General features: G+C 42.3%; 1 protein-coding gene across 1 annotated transcript in view; it reads right to left on the reverse strand.

Annotated features, from left to right (window-relative positions):
* The window catches only part of col22a1 (collagen, type XXII, alpha 1), a 56362-nt gene that overhangs the window by 3565 nt on the left and 38762 nt on the right, over positions 1–14035 (reverse strand). The window contains exons 44-63 of the mRNA XM_037093691.1: positions 13575–13610; positions 13002–13115; positions 12627–12680; positions 12266–12319; positions 12065–12118; positions 11852–11905; positions 11617–11670; positions 11449–11502; positions 11245–11298; positions 11110–11154; positions 7953–8006; positions 7000–7053; positions 6773–6826; positions 2868–2939; positions 2734–2769; positions 2601–2645; positions 1930–2109; positions 1752–1818; positions 1436–1618; positions 14–91 (exon numbers count right to left, since the gene is read on the reverse strand). Of these exons, the coding sequence (XP_036949586.1) occupies positions 14–91; positions 1436–1618; positions 1752–1818; positions 1930–2109; positions 2601–2645; positions 2734–2769; positions 2868–2939; positions 6773–6826; positions 7000–7053; positions 7953–8006; positions 11110–11154; positions 11245–11298; positions 11449–11502; positions 11617–11670; positions 11852–11905; positions 12065–12118; positions 12266–12319; positions 12627–12680; positions 13002–13115; positions 13575–13610 (1396 nt within the window). The remainder of the gene's footprint in view (positions 1–13; positions 92–1435; positions 1619–1751; positions 1819–1929; positions 2110–2600; positions 2646–2733; positions 2770–2867; positions 2940–6772; positions 6827–6999; positions 7054–7952; positions 8007–11109; positions 11155–11244; positions 11299–11448; positions 11503–11616; positions 11671–11851; positions 11906–12064; positions 12119–12265; positions 12320–12626; positions 12681–13001; positions 13116–13574; positions 13611–14035) is intronic.

Genomic DNA, 14035 nt, shown 5'->3' on the forward strand with positions numbered 1-14035 from the left:
GACTGTTTTTTACCTATTGGGCCAACAGGTCCAGGCTCTCCTCTATCACCAACACCAGTTTCTCCCTTCTCTCCCCTGGCTCCTTTCTCACCTGGGAAGAATAGGAAAAAAAAACAGTCACTATGATTTGTGCACATTATCAGTCTTTTTATTTATCCATCAACAGTTTCAACCATTAACACTGCTGTGAACTGAAAGTGGTTCATGACATTTATAGTAGTCTTTTAAGGAATAATGTTCATTGTGTGGGGATGATGAGTCGAATGGAGAGAAAGTGTGAATGGGTAACTATTGGACATTTCATGAGCGAGTATACTGTAGCGAGGCTGTCTGAACCGCTGAAAGCCTTTTTGATTTGCTGATGAATCGATGGAGTCTGTCTACAGTACCAAACCGACAGAGCATGGCCATTTGTCTGCTCAGCTTCTTGTATAACATCTCCTGTAGCTCTGTCATAGTGCAGTGAAGTCTGTGAAAATGACTCAAATTATATCAACTGAGTTCGATCAGCTCAGGCTCAGACGTTCATACATTTTAATGGAATGAAGTTTAAAGAGGGTTTTGTGTGTTCAATCTGTATAAAATTGTCAGTGTAAAAACAACATGTAGTGGTGTCATGTAGGGGTAATGTCCCAAGTACAGTCACTTCCTAGAGACTCCACTGGATACCTGTCAACCTCATGTCATGGCTTTTGAATTTTAGTTAAATCAGGTGTTTCCTGATTTATTTTGTAGGTTTTGTCCTAATGTGTCATGTTCTGTTTTGCGCGTCATATCGTTGTGGTTTTTTTCTGCCTATTTTAAATGCCCTTACGACCCGCCTCTCATAACTCGTCTCTTCATCTTGATATTTGTCAGTTTGTGTTCGTGTTTTCAGTCCTGGTTCCCATCGTGTGTCTTACCTGCATTTGCTGCCTCTCTTCCTTTGTTTTCTTCTGGATTTGTGTTCTTTGCAAAAACTTTGGTTTAGTGTTTTTTGTGCTCTGGGATTGTTGCTTTTAGGTGCCTGTGTTTCCATTGTCTGCTTTCTCTCTCTTTTTTTTTTGGAATCAGCTCTGTTAGTAAAGCCCTTTTTGGTTTTTGGAAACATAATATATATGGTATCAATCTTCTCATCTGTATTTTTGTACAGAAGCAAATTTCTTAAATGTATTCAAACAATACAACATCCCTCAGATATTGTCTTAAAGTCACATGAGATTACTTTCTGATTTATAATTGAAATGGTGAAACTATTTTATTGAAGACATGAAGTTGGACAAATTAACATTTAAATTGAAGTCTGAAATGGCCTGGACTTAATAGGAGTTGAGAAATCAGTAATGTGCCATGTACCAGTTTCCAATTGGAGAAGCAGGAAGTAGCACTGTGGTAAAAGTGAAGGAACAAAAACTTAGGATACACACAAAACTAATAACACTGGTATCGGTCCTACCTTTAGGGCCCATGGGTCCCCTGGGTCCTTCTCCTCCATTCTGCCCAGGCATACCAGGCTCTCCAGGGGGTCCAGGTCGTCCGGAACTGCCGTCCTTACCCGGAGGGCCTGGTGGTCCTGGGCGGCCCGCTGTACTCTTCACGTGGGCTGGCTGCAACTGAGCCATGAGGTAAGCCATTTTGGCTGGACAGAAAAAGAACAGCGGCTTAGATCTGGTACAACTCTATCATCGTTATCCTAAACGAGCCCAGATGAATCAAACATCCCGGTGAGATCTGCAGGCAGGACGAGACCCGAAAAGAAATTGTCTCCTCACCATCTAATTGTTTTGCCAGCTCCTCCTGGATGAGCCGTCGCATCTGCTCCAGTGATACTGACTCTCCCTGAGACAACAAAGATGTTAATGGTTTACTCAATTATTAAAACTGAGATCTGAACCGTCTGTGGTGCATATCACTGGAGTATCATCTTTGTTTCAAAATCTAATTAATCACCCTTTGGCCGGGGACACCGGGGTTTCCTGAAGGTCCTTGTGGTCCAGGAGCTCCAATTTCTCCTGGTGGTCCTGACATGCCCATCATCCCCGTGTGGCCCTTTCTTCCTGGGGGTCCTGGGTTTCCAGGCATACCTGGATCTCCTGAATGTCCTTTATCTCCCTTGATTCCTGGGTCTCCCTGGATTAGAGGAGAGCAGACATTAGACATTTTCAGGCTCAAAGCCCCATGACTGATAGCTTACTGGATAGTGAAGAAAGCCCTAATGGACATACAGGATATTCCCGATGTACTCACACATGTCCCTTTATTTGTTTATGTCACACAACTGCATTTGTAAATTCAGAGAAATTGTCTAGATTGCCTCATATTCTGTGCTGAATTGTCTGTAGGGCCATTTCGACAAGCTACCAGGCCTCAATATCAGATCAACAAGTCAAAATAACACATCAGTCAAGCTTAACGTGGTAATGAAAACTGAGAGAAGGACATTATTTCGACCTTGTTGAATGAATAAACTTTGAAGTAAAAATCTACACCCTTGTGTTTGAAGTGTATGGTTCATGTTTTCCATATTGGCAATCAGGTGACAGGTTTGCATCTATTATCACACATTATCATTATCATTATCTGTGTGATGTATTGTATTTTTCATCATCTCTAGTACCCACCTTATCTCCTTTCAGGCCACGATCACCAGCTCTGCCAGACATTCCCTACAAAACACCAAAAATGTTCGATGTTAGCGTGAAATCTGTGTACTTTATAGCACGCTAGTCATCAGTGGTCTTGTGAAGTGCTTACTTGTTTCCCCTCTGGGCCGACTGGACCAGGTGGACCCTGGAAATCACGATGAAAGTTGACATTATCCACAGCTGGTCATATTTATGGGCTGCAAGTAATCTTTTAATCAAAAATATGTCAAATCCAGCACTCACCGCGGGGCCTTTGGGCCCACTAAAGCCTGGTAATCCTGGGTTGCCAGCCTCTCCCTTGTCCCCCCTGAGACCCTGTGTGACAACAGAGACATGGCCGTCCATCACATAGCACACATGGCTTACAGTATTCTAAAAGCCTCACTCATTACTGAGGATACTGAAAGATTAACTTCCTCGCTGCAGCCCTTATCAACATGCAGCAGTGCTGTGGATAAAAATCTCATAAACCAAATCTTGCGGCAGGACATGCCAGCTTGAAGAGATTAAAATTCATATTTACAGAGGACATGTGGGCCTGAAGACATGCCGGTTGTGGCAGAAACAGAGTGAGGAAATTCATTAATTCAAACAGAAGGTAAGGAACATTCCTCTTTGTCTTTTTCGTCTACTCTTTTTCAAAAAACGATTTTTGTAATCTTGAATGGATACACTGCAACCTCCTTCCTCTGTGTGCTAAATTGGAGCATCTGATAACAGTTCTGGCATTACCTCATTCCTCCCGCTAAATACCTCCACCCTCCACTGAAATCACTCTCTATCTCATCTGCCAACCTCTCTGCATCTGGCTCCTGCCCTCCACCCTCCTCCAGGCTCTTTCTGATGATCTGCTCCCTCTGCTGACCGATATCATCAACTCCTCTCCGAAAGCTGCGTATCGTCTGCCCTCCAGTTAGCAGCAGTTACTCTTCCTCCCGAGGAACCATTCCTCAGCCCACAGACCAGTGTGCAGCGCCATCTATTTGTTTCCGAATAAATGTGTTGCAAATTATACTGCCTCTCCCCCCCTCACAGGTCTCATAACAACATATAACTACATTTGATTTCCGACATTAGACATATGATATCTGTCACAAAGACCTCTGCCTGCCCTTCCTCTTTATCTCCGGGCCGGCCCCTGGCGCCCCCAACATAAAAAGACTGAAAAAGTGGCCGTTCAGATACCTTATCTCAGATAACACATGACACAGTGCCCTCTATGGTGGCCCGATATGCAGGAAAACATCATGAAATGCTGCCTTAGATACTAGAAACTTAGCTGTACTTTAAAAGGTTGAATAGCTAAGAGTAGCCTGTGTCCTTTATTAGAGAGGTGGTGGTAATAAAACTATTTTAATTGAACTGTTTCTTCATAAGTGCATCACAACTTTTTGGTGCCCTGTTTCATTTTTTTCAGCCCCTGGCCCTCAATAAGCCTGAGTCTGCCCCTGGGCACCAGTGCCAGTGTCAGCCTATAAACCCTGTAATCACTGAACCCTCCCAGACTTTAATTAACCTCATCTGTGTACTCAGCGATATTGTGAGATTGCGTAGTGTACAAGGGGCTCTGAAAGCTTTATGAGTACCGGGACAACACCTTGAAATGACATTGTTACCTGGGCAGCAAAGTGTACGGATCATTTATCACAGGTAACTTAAACAAACAAAAAAAAAAGTAGAATTGAGCACAGTAAATGGTAAATGTAAAACTTTCTGCATATTTCTCCATTTCTGAATCAGCATCATACAGTAGATAAAGTATGCATCAGGGCCCAGGACATCCTCAGGGGACCCCTAAGGGGTGTAGATTTTAAGGTCGAGCAGACCTGAACCATCGCAGGTTAATCAGGTCCTAAACTGAGAACACAACTGCGACAGGGACCAAATCAAGTCCAAGACTAAGGCACAGTGATGCCGAGTCCAGACCAGGACTGGACCACTGCATTTACATTAAAATGTGGAATAAGGACATGATAGACAGTCCTTAAACTGATATGAAAGGTCCACATCTCTGTCACCCACAGAAACCAAATGAACTTGACTTTTTCAGGAGTTCTGGGTCATCATTAGAGACACGAATCCTCTTTGTCCGAGACTGAGTAAAAATGTGGTCAATTTCGAGACAATACAGATCATTAAGACAAAGTTGGAGTACTACAATACGACAATACAGTACTGTGGATCTGTGAGGGTCATCATTTGGACTGGATCTCTCCAGATTCTTTCCCTCCACTCATTATCACCAGCTATCTCCATGGAGTTTCCTTCTCCTGGACTCCTTGTCCCAGACATCTGCCTTTTACTGACTGTAAGCTTCATCTTGAAAAAACTCAGTTGTCTCCCAGTTCTATCTGGCAAGCTTTTGTGTCTACCTCTGTGTTGACACCTCTCTTATCAGAAACCTGAGACATCTCAGAACCTGCTACAGCTGATGGGCCTAACTTGTTCGGTATCACAGTTTGTTTTTGCCTGAAGCACATGTTAAAACACCTGCGTACAGACAGGGCCTCACCACTCCTTTGCTTCAAAATGTCATTATTGCATTTCATTTTATATGTTGATACTCCCTGAATTCTTCTTTGTCAAAACTTAGCGCCCACATTACCCACAGTTCAACTCTCCTATAGACAGTTTGGTCATAGGCACATCTGTGTTATGCTAGCAGCAGCTAGTGTGGACTCGAGATGAGGAGCGGCTACAGAGACCTGGTAAACTAACCTCTTTCCAACTCCACATGATTTTTGATAGTATTCAGCCTCAACCAGCACTGTGACATCGGTTGAGGAGATTTCTTAGACTTCTGACAACTCCTTTTTTAACACCCACAGTGGTACTCCCCAGGTATTGGACAGGTAAAGGTAGCTTGTAACATTATCGTATGGATTTATGGCATACCGAAATCAGACATATCTTTTCTCCAGCAAAATTACAGAATGTTCTTATACTGTAGTTTAAAATAACCACAGCAATTTTCTGAGACCAAATCTTGTTTTTCAAGCCATTTTTTGGGTGGCTAGACATGCTAAGTTACCTGACTGGAATTGAACTGAAGAGGCAGTATTTACTTTTCATGAATCTTAAACCACTAGTCTATATGTATTTCCTGCGCTACATGCAAGGACAGGCCCGAAACCACACTCAGCCTTTTTGTGTGTGATTTAATTAACTGTCTTACATGCAATTAAACCTCGACCAATCTGTTTTTCGATAAATATGAATGTGATTTGAATTTCAAACAACACCTCATATTATTTCAGGGTGGGCTTGAGTTTGTACAGCACCACGCAGAAGACAAAGGGAACATTGTTCCATTGTCACGCCACTTTTTGTTGTTTCAGTTAAGAGGCGTTCATAAGATCTTCATTGTTATTCTGTGATTATCACCCTTGGATTTGATGTGGTTTTCCATCTATTCAATTAAAATTGCAGTAATGCTAATGCCAGTTGTAAAGCGGCCTCTTAAATGCGTCCTCATCTTCTCGACCAATCCTTACACACTCGGCTTGATATTCACATCTTTAACTCGAGGACAACCTTGACGAGCCTGTATCCCCACCTGACCTTATTTGCATTCTGCATCATCAGATGATTCAGGCCCTTTGTCACCGGGGACTCTGCATGGGTATTTGTCTATGGATGCACTTGTGAAATCCAAAACCTTGGATGGCACGCCAGCCTGCTAAGGGAATTACGGGCCCCGTGCCTCCAGGAGAGGGTCCGCTCCAGCCTGTTCCCCGTGCTCTGATATTACTCGGCAATCACTTTCCTCCTACTGGCAGCAGCCTGGTCAACTCCTTTCAATCCTGGCTCACCCAGGGGAGAGCAATGTTTCCACCGCGGTCAGGACAACATTTACTCCGATCTTCCATCATAATCTGACAGCTCATCTCTGCTAGAAATCCTTTGCCTCCTCCTCTCGCCTTCAGATCCCACATACAGTGACCGCTTGCTCGATTAGCCCTGAATATGCTACTTTTCCCTAATTTTCCATCCTGCCTTTTTATTCATTCTGTTAGCACTTCTCTATTAAATGTGTTCACTGATGTGTTGTGGTAAAGTGTTTCTGTGTTTCTTTGGCGCTGTTAGTCATCCAAGCGCCAATTGCAAATCCAGTTTTAAGGTGATGCCGGTAGGACTAGACGACTCACCGGACTTCCGGGGACACCTGCTTTTCCTGATGGCCCCGGTTCACCTTGCTTGCCCTGGTATGCAAAAGGAAAAGGAAAAAAAAAGTGAGAAAATATATGGGCGAAGGCTGGAAGAGAAACGACTTGAGTGCCACTTGCTGTCCATATCTATTAGTCTGCTTGACACTGTGCTGCGCCTGTCTTCTGTTTGCGTCAGGCAGCCTGGCGAGTGATTGAAAATGACTCACCGGCTCTCCTCTTGGTCCGCTAAGCCCTTCTCGGCCTGGAGGTCCCAAGGAGCCCTGCGAAAACAATAAACAGCCATTTTTTTGTATTTTTTTTTTTATGTCTCACACACGCTGAAAACAAAATATCTTAATCATATCTCTCCCTTCAGGGCATGCTGGGAATACTGCAGGCTTGATCGTTTTAATCTTTGTTGCACTTCAGCCTCGACTGGAGCACTGACTAGTTTTTGAGGAAGGAGTAGGTGGGAAAAATATTTTTACTTCAGGAGAGCATTCTGTCTCTAAGCCCCACATCCGGAGGATGAGTTACCTAAAAGGGTTTTGGGTGAAGTGTTACATCCTGCAACGAGACAAGTGGGGGGATAAAAGTGCTGCAGCCTTTAAATGTGTATGTGAGAGGGATTTAGGTTTGTCATTTGATAAATGGGATGAAACTTGTGCAATGTCAAAAGATCTGAAGGTCGTGGAGTTTAAAATTTTACACTGCCGGTACCGGGCCTCTTGTGTGACAGAGACTTGATTAAAGATTCTGTTGTCTGCTGGAAAATGTTGTATTCTGTCAAAAACTTTTTTAAACTTAGAAGTATTATCTGCATTCAATTGATCTTCGTGGCTGCTTCCAGACAGTAATAATGATTATTCTCAGGATTGGCTCCTTTACAGAACTGGGAGACTGAGCCAAGATTGCATTGTAGGGAATAAAACGAAAGCTAGATATTTGCTGTGGGTGGCATGTATACTGCTTATAAAGATGCATAAAAAGATGCTGTTCTGTACTGATATTTCACAATCTTAGAATTATTGCTCTCTTTTGTATTCTCGTATGACTTTATTTCTTTGTCTCAGATGAGGGGACTGAGGAAGAACATTTCCCCTCCTGGTTGTTATAATTTCAGTGTGTATGTGTAGAATAGAAATTGGAAGTCATTGTGCAAAAATATCACATAACATACCTCCTTCCCAGGTTTGCCATCACGCCCAGGTGATCCAGACTTTCCATCCTCTCCCTGTTTAAACCATGAAAAATATCAAATGAGAGAAACTTCAAGGATTAATTTAAGGTAAGGTTCGCTTGATCGCCCAGGAGAAAATTGTCTCAGCTCGAAGTGACAGTGTTTCATAATCATACCAAAATGTTTCGATCCAGGGTGGCCATTCTACTTTATTGCTACGTTGACATCTACTTTATTGCTTTTGACATTTAATCATTCTGTGATGTATTTCATTTCGCTGTTGGGGGGGAACTACATACATTTTTTTTCTCAAGAGTGATTCCTAAAGGGGACACCAAAGGTGCAAATGTGTTTTATTCTGTTGGCTGGTAGGATTAAATTAAAATGTCAGACACCTCTTTTGTTTCAAGGTAACTTTTGCAAAGTATCTAGTTACTGGAGGTCAGACACTATTCTTACACCCACTGAGACTGCTTCAAGGCAAATTGTATCAAGCTTATGTGTGGGGGATTGGTATAGTGGACCAAACCACTGTGAAGCATTAAAAAGGGGAGAACCAAAGCTTTAAAAACCCATAGTTTTGTGTCTGTAAATATTATATATTATTGTATTATTTAAAATTATTTTTTTGGCCTTTTTTCTGGCTTTATTTGATAGTATAGCTTGAAGAGTTGGACAGGAAACAGGGAAAGAGACGGGGAGTGACACGCAGCAAAGGGACCCCGGCCGGGAGTCGAGCCCGGGTCCGCTGCAGAGCCTCGGCTCATGGGTCGCGCGCGCTACCGACTGAGCTATGCGGCGCCCCGTATTATCTAAAATTATATGTTTATAATAATATGCTGTAGGTCATCGATCTCGACAACTCTCTTTATTCCCAGGAAGGGGGGGTCTGAACATACATGGACCATGCATTTTTGATGTTACCAATATGATAATACTTTGGGGTACAGTGCAATACAAAATATTAAAAAATGACACACTGCAGCTTTAAAGTTATGTTAATTTCCATAAAAGCTTAATTCCTACTCCACTTAATATCTTATTAGCTGTATTATATTGTATTAGTATGATTAGAAAGCTGTAAAATATCATATATACAGTTTTTATTAGTGGAAGTTCTTAGGATAAATTAAGAAATCAGGTTTACACCACAGCATAGGGCAAAAAAATATTTAGTGTTAACTAATAGCAGCTAGTAGCAACTTTCAAGGCTAATGGAGGCCAGTGTTATAGAGACAGAGGTGTTTATGACAGGCTAGCGCTAGCGAGTTAGCTTCTTTGGCATTAGCTTGCTAGCGAAAAATGTTTTTGCTGCTGTAAGACGAGTTTGCACAGAGTCACTCCACAGTATATGGATGAGTATCCTTACCTTCACAGGTGTAGTTTTATCAATATTAGCTGTAGCTAGTTAGCCTCCTGACAAGGTGCTCATTGTCTTTAGTCTGCACCATTTCTGTGTACACTATACTTTATTTGTTTTGTTAATTACAATTCATTTAGTTATATTTTTGCCTCATCTGATAGTCTTTCACTGCTTTCTGTCAGTTCTGGTGCTCCATAATAAAGACCAGACTTGAGATCCACAGAGTTAATTATAAGGATTGATACGACACTTCTACATTGTACTGAGGTTCTGTGCGCAATCTGCACTTCTCATTGTAGGCATCAACTTTCAATTTCCTGAATAATAGTGAATATAATTTCCGTATGACTGACATTTAGTGACAGTAAATCACAGGCAGTGCAGGGTAATACTCGGTGTGTCTATGGAAACACTCCACAGTTCCTCTAATAAGTTGTCTACTGTCGGTGAGGCAGTGCAGCCAGCGCCTCACTGGGGCTCAGTCAGAGTCGTCTGTAATGAGCCACGCTATTGGTCGTGGCACTGTGGCAGAAACCTTTCCTGCGGGTGTGTGCTGTGCGAGAGACACAGCGGCAGGTGCGGTGACTCTCCCGGAGAAAGGTGTCTGAAGAAAGTGCAAGACGCATATTAACATCGCAGCACAGCGGGACGAAAACTCAGTGTGGCTTTGCACCATTCCCTGAACTCCTGCGGTGTGTATGACCGTGGAACCGAGGAGTTTATCTTTAAACATGCATATTTTTATTTTATATTATTTTGCTGCAGTTAAGTGTTAACAAATCCAAATGCTTTAAGACAATGTTCTTCCGTATTTGTCTGATGGCCTGCATCTTTATCATCTTAGTGCAAGGCTGTAGTGAAATTGCGTGATTAAAAAAGAACGTAACGCCTGGACACCGAACACTCCATCGAAATGCTGTCTCTATAAACTTCTATGGCATGAACATGTTGTCAGTTAGTACAGCATCATTTTACCTTTCATGTGTCCAGTTTTAAGGTCATTAGTTGATTGAGACAATCGGGATGAGGTCAACTGAGTGATAAATTATTTGATGATTTGAAATTGGTGCTACCTTGGTGCCTGTTCCAGCACGCAGTGCCATTATGCTCATATTCAAAATAGAGTAAAAACACTCTCACCTAACATACATAAAGGACTGAATTTCAACTGAACACTGCTGGCATGAAATGCGAAAGCCTTTATGTGACACATGGCCTTGTCAAGTAAAAGCTAGAAAAAAAAAAATCTTCTTATCGTCCGAAACCCAAAGTCAAGTGCTCTTTTTTTAATCATAGCACTGCAGGTACGGGTGAATAGCAAAAATGTATTGTAATGTAATAATAGTTGACCAAAATAAGAAGGTAAGAAGTTTCCTTTGGGAGTCCAACAACTCATGGAAAACAAGAAAAAGTAGCACAGGCATCCACTTGTACAGTTCAACATCATTAGGCAACCAGTGACATGTCCCTCTGTTCTCCACATTTCATCACAGTAATAGGTGAGCAATCTACCAGACAGGAAGTAATTGCGAATCCCTACAGATGCTGAAGCTCATTAGGCAGGAAAATGGTGCTAAAGTACAAACAGGGCATGGTTTGTGTTTCATCACGCACACTGGTCTTGCTGGGGATTACCAAATGTATTTACACAACAAATTAGTAATACATCTGGTGATGGTAAGCAAGAGCAGCGTGTTAGATCTGCTTCTGACAAAACTCAGTTAGTTGGATATGAACAAATATTGTAAAAACTGACCCGTTAATATAAATGAAAAACAAAAGTAACACACTGACCTTAGGTCCTGGCGGTCCAGGTTCTCCTCTGTGGCCCTTAAAGCCCTGTACAGGTAGGGAAACAAAAGCAAGTAAGTAACAGAAGTTTGCAACACCGGTTTCCGTCATCAGATCTGTTTACTGGTGCTCACTTACTGGGAGTCCCCTAAGCCCGGGATTTCCTGGCTGTCCAGGTTCACCTTGCTTGCCCTGAAATAAAATCCGACACAGTTATATCATCATTGTCAGGTCACATTATTTCATCATTTTTTTCTAAAAGCAGACAATGCCTTATTGTTGCTGTTTGAGACTTTTAATCTCTTTGGATCAATGGCAAGGTAAACATCTCCATCTACTTACAGGTTCTCCTGTTTCCCCTGGTCTGCCATCTTTTCCCATTTTTCCAGGCTGACCCTGCAGATCAATGAAAGTGATAATTTAGTGTCTGCTTCTCTAAAGACTGTTAACACCACCCTGCCGTGGCTGTATGTATATTCATGAAGTTGAGCATCAAAATGCTTTTCTTACGATCATGCCAGGAAGACCTGGTGGTCCCTGGATTCCTTTGAGACCCTCTTTGCCCTGGTGAACCAAAAACAAACAAACACAAACAGGTCAGCGTCACCAATGGAAAAGAAATGATTAATGGCCACTATTACTGCACAGGCTGGCTGACCTACATGCTAGAGGGAAGAGGTTTGTACAATAATGACACATGGGTAATAAGTTTTCTGAGGGGAAAGTACGTAGAGTGCAGTCTGACCTTTTCTCCAGGGGGCCCTGGGGGGCCGACGGAACCAGGCTGCCCATCGTTACCCTGAGGAGAAAAGAGACAGTGTCAGTGGAGGTCAACAGAAATAGAAAGCCTGACTGTGAGATAAAAAAAAAATCTAGACAAACAAGACCTGTTTACATAAAGTTTAAATTGAGAATTTAGAGCTCATTAAATAAACAAATAGTCCCAATAGTGACTTACAGGTGCACCCATCGAGCCAGGAGTACCTGGATGGCCAGGGGGTCCAGGGTGACCCTGTTTATAGGGAGGAAAGTGATTAAAATCTAATAATGTCATTTTCTCAGTCAAAAATATTTCAATGAAACGTTTTTTAAACAAGAAAGAAAGGAGGGGAAGCGACAAATAAGCGTGAGGCTCATGAGTCATAAGCGACAAATATACCTTGTCTCCTTTGTCTCCAGGGCTTCCAGCAGGTCCTCGATCACCTTTAATACCCTGTGGTGAAAAAGCGAGAAAGATCATATGAAACGTCAAATCTAAGGAGGAAAGCATCCATCTAAGAAACTATTTGTCAACGGAAAATAAAACCTCCAAATGTTCCAAATATTACCAAAGAGGAGGATGTAGAACATCTATATCGCTCTGAAATATGACTCAATGCGTTTTTTAAGTTGTGCTCTTATCCAATTAACTGAACCTTGTGAGGTAAAAAACATAATAATAAAAGAATTGTTGACAATAGCAATTAATTAGCATCCGGCCCTTTGGGAGCCATAAGTCCACAGTTATTATTTAGGCTTGCCTTTCCACCGTCAGCTCCAGGGGGTCCTTGAGGTCCAGCTGCTCCCGGCGGGCCCTGTAATGACACCAGCAGAGCATCAGTCTCCGTCCAGGTGGACAGTGGAGAGCACCGTCACTGGGTCCTTATCGTTCACTGCTGCCCCCAGAGGAGGCTGAGCTAATGATGCAGAGAGAGGCTCTCCATCCGTCACACCAACTGTGATGGATGATGACAAACGTGGAGCGAGGACCTCATGCCTCACTTAGGGCTAATACAGTGGAGACACACACTTTATAATACGGCTTTGAAGAAGAGCAGAGTTATCATAATAGCCCTCTCATTATGGGAGAAGTGAGATTATGATGGCTGAATATTAATAGCTGTGTCCTACTGTACCTGGTATCCATTTTCACCATTTTTCCCTGGAGGTCCCTGGTGTCCTTTGTCCCCTGGGACTCCCGGGAGACCGGGTGGTCCAGGTGGACCTGCTGGGCAGTCTGAGCAAACATCCTGGATGGTTGCAGAAACATGTTTGTGATGAACAGATAGGTCAAAGGATCCATGCAATAAAGTTTTTTTGGTAAACCTTATCCCAACCATCATTAATAAACACTGAATTAATAGTTAATTAAACATTATCTAAAATTTATTTCACTGTTAACAAACAAAGAAAAGCTTTACGAACCATTTTATCATGCAACTGTTTATTGTGAGGTTAAAACGGATATTTATAGCACTGTGTAAATTGCTAATAAATCCTTGTAGTTCATCTATAAACATTATTTGGATGGCAGTTACAAAGTTGCAACTGATCTTTCAAAACCTTCATGACTGCTTTATAAATGGTTCAATTGTCTGTTAAACGTAAAATAACCATTAACTAAAGTTGATTTAACTATTAACTTACCATTTGTTAATGGTACAAAGTCTTAACATATCTCAGTGAATACTGGTGGAGATGCTCCTTACCTTCAGATCCAGGTCGGAGAGGTCTGCAGCCTTCCCCTGAGAGACAGTGGATGAAAGAGTTAATCAATCGGGAAAACACAAGATTAGTAGCTAACTGAGGGTTCTGTTCCAAAAATGCCACGTTAACACCTTTATGTGACTCATCTCAATCTGACACCATGGACATTACTTAATCAGCCTCAACTTGTTTGGATTTGCTCCCATTCAGTCACAAGAGCATTGGTGAGGTCTAACACTGGTGATGAGTGATGAGGTCTGGCTCATCGTTGGTGTTCCAGTTTATACCAAAGGTGTCGGGTGGGGTTGAGGTCAGAGCTCTGTGCAGGCCGGTCAAGTTCAGCTACACCAAACTGGGAAAGCTGTTGCTTTATGGACAGCTTGCTACGGGGGTAACCCAAATCATGAAAAACAACCCCAGACCAAGAGAGTAAGTGTTGTTTACGTGTATTACACACACAGAC

This window comes from Acanthopagrus latus, chromosome 3, assembly GCF_904848185.1.
Source record: "Acanthopagrus latus isolate v.2019 chromosome 3, fAcaLat1.1, whole genome shotgun sequence".
Classification (NCBI taxonomy): Eukaryota; Metazoa; Chordata; class Actinopteri; order Spariformes; family Sparidae; genus Acanthopagrus; species Acanthopagrus latus.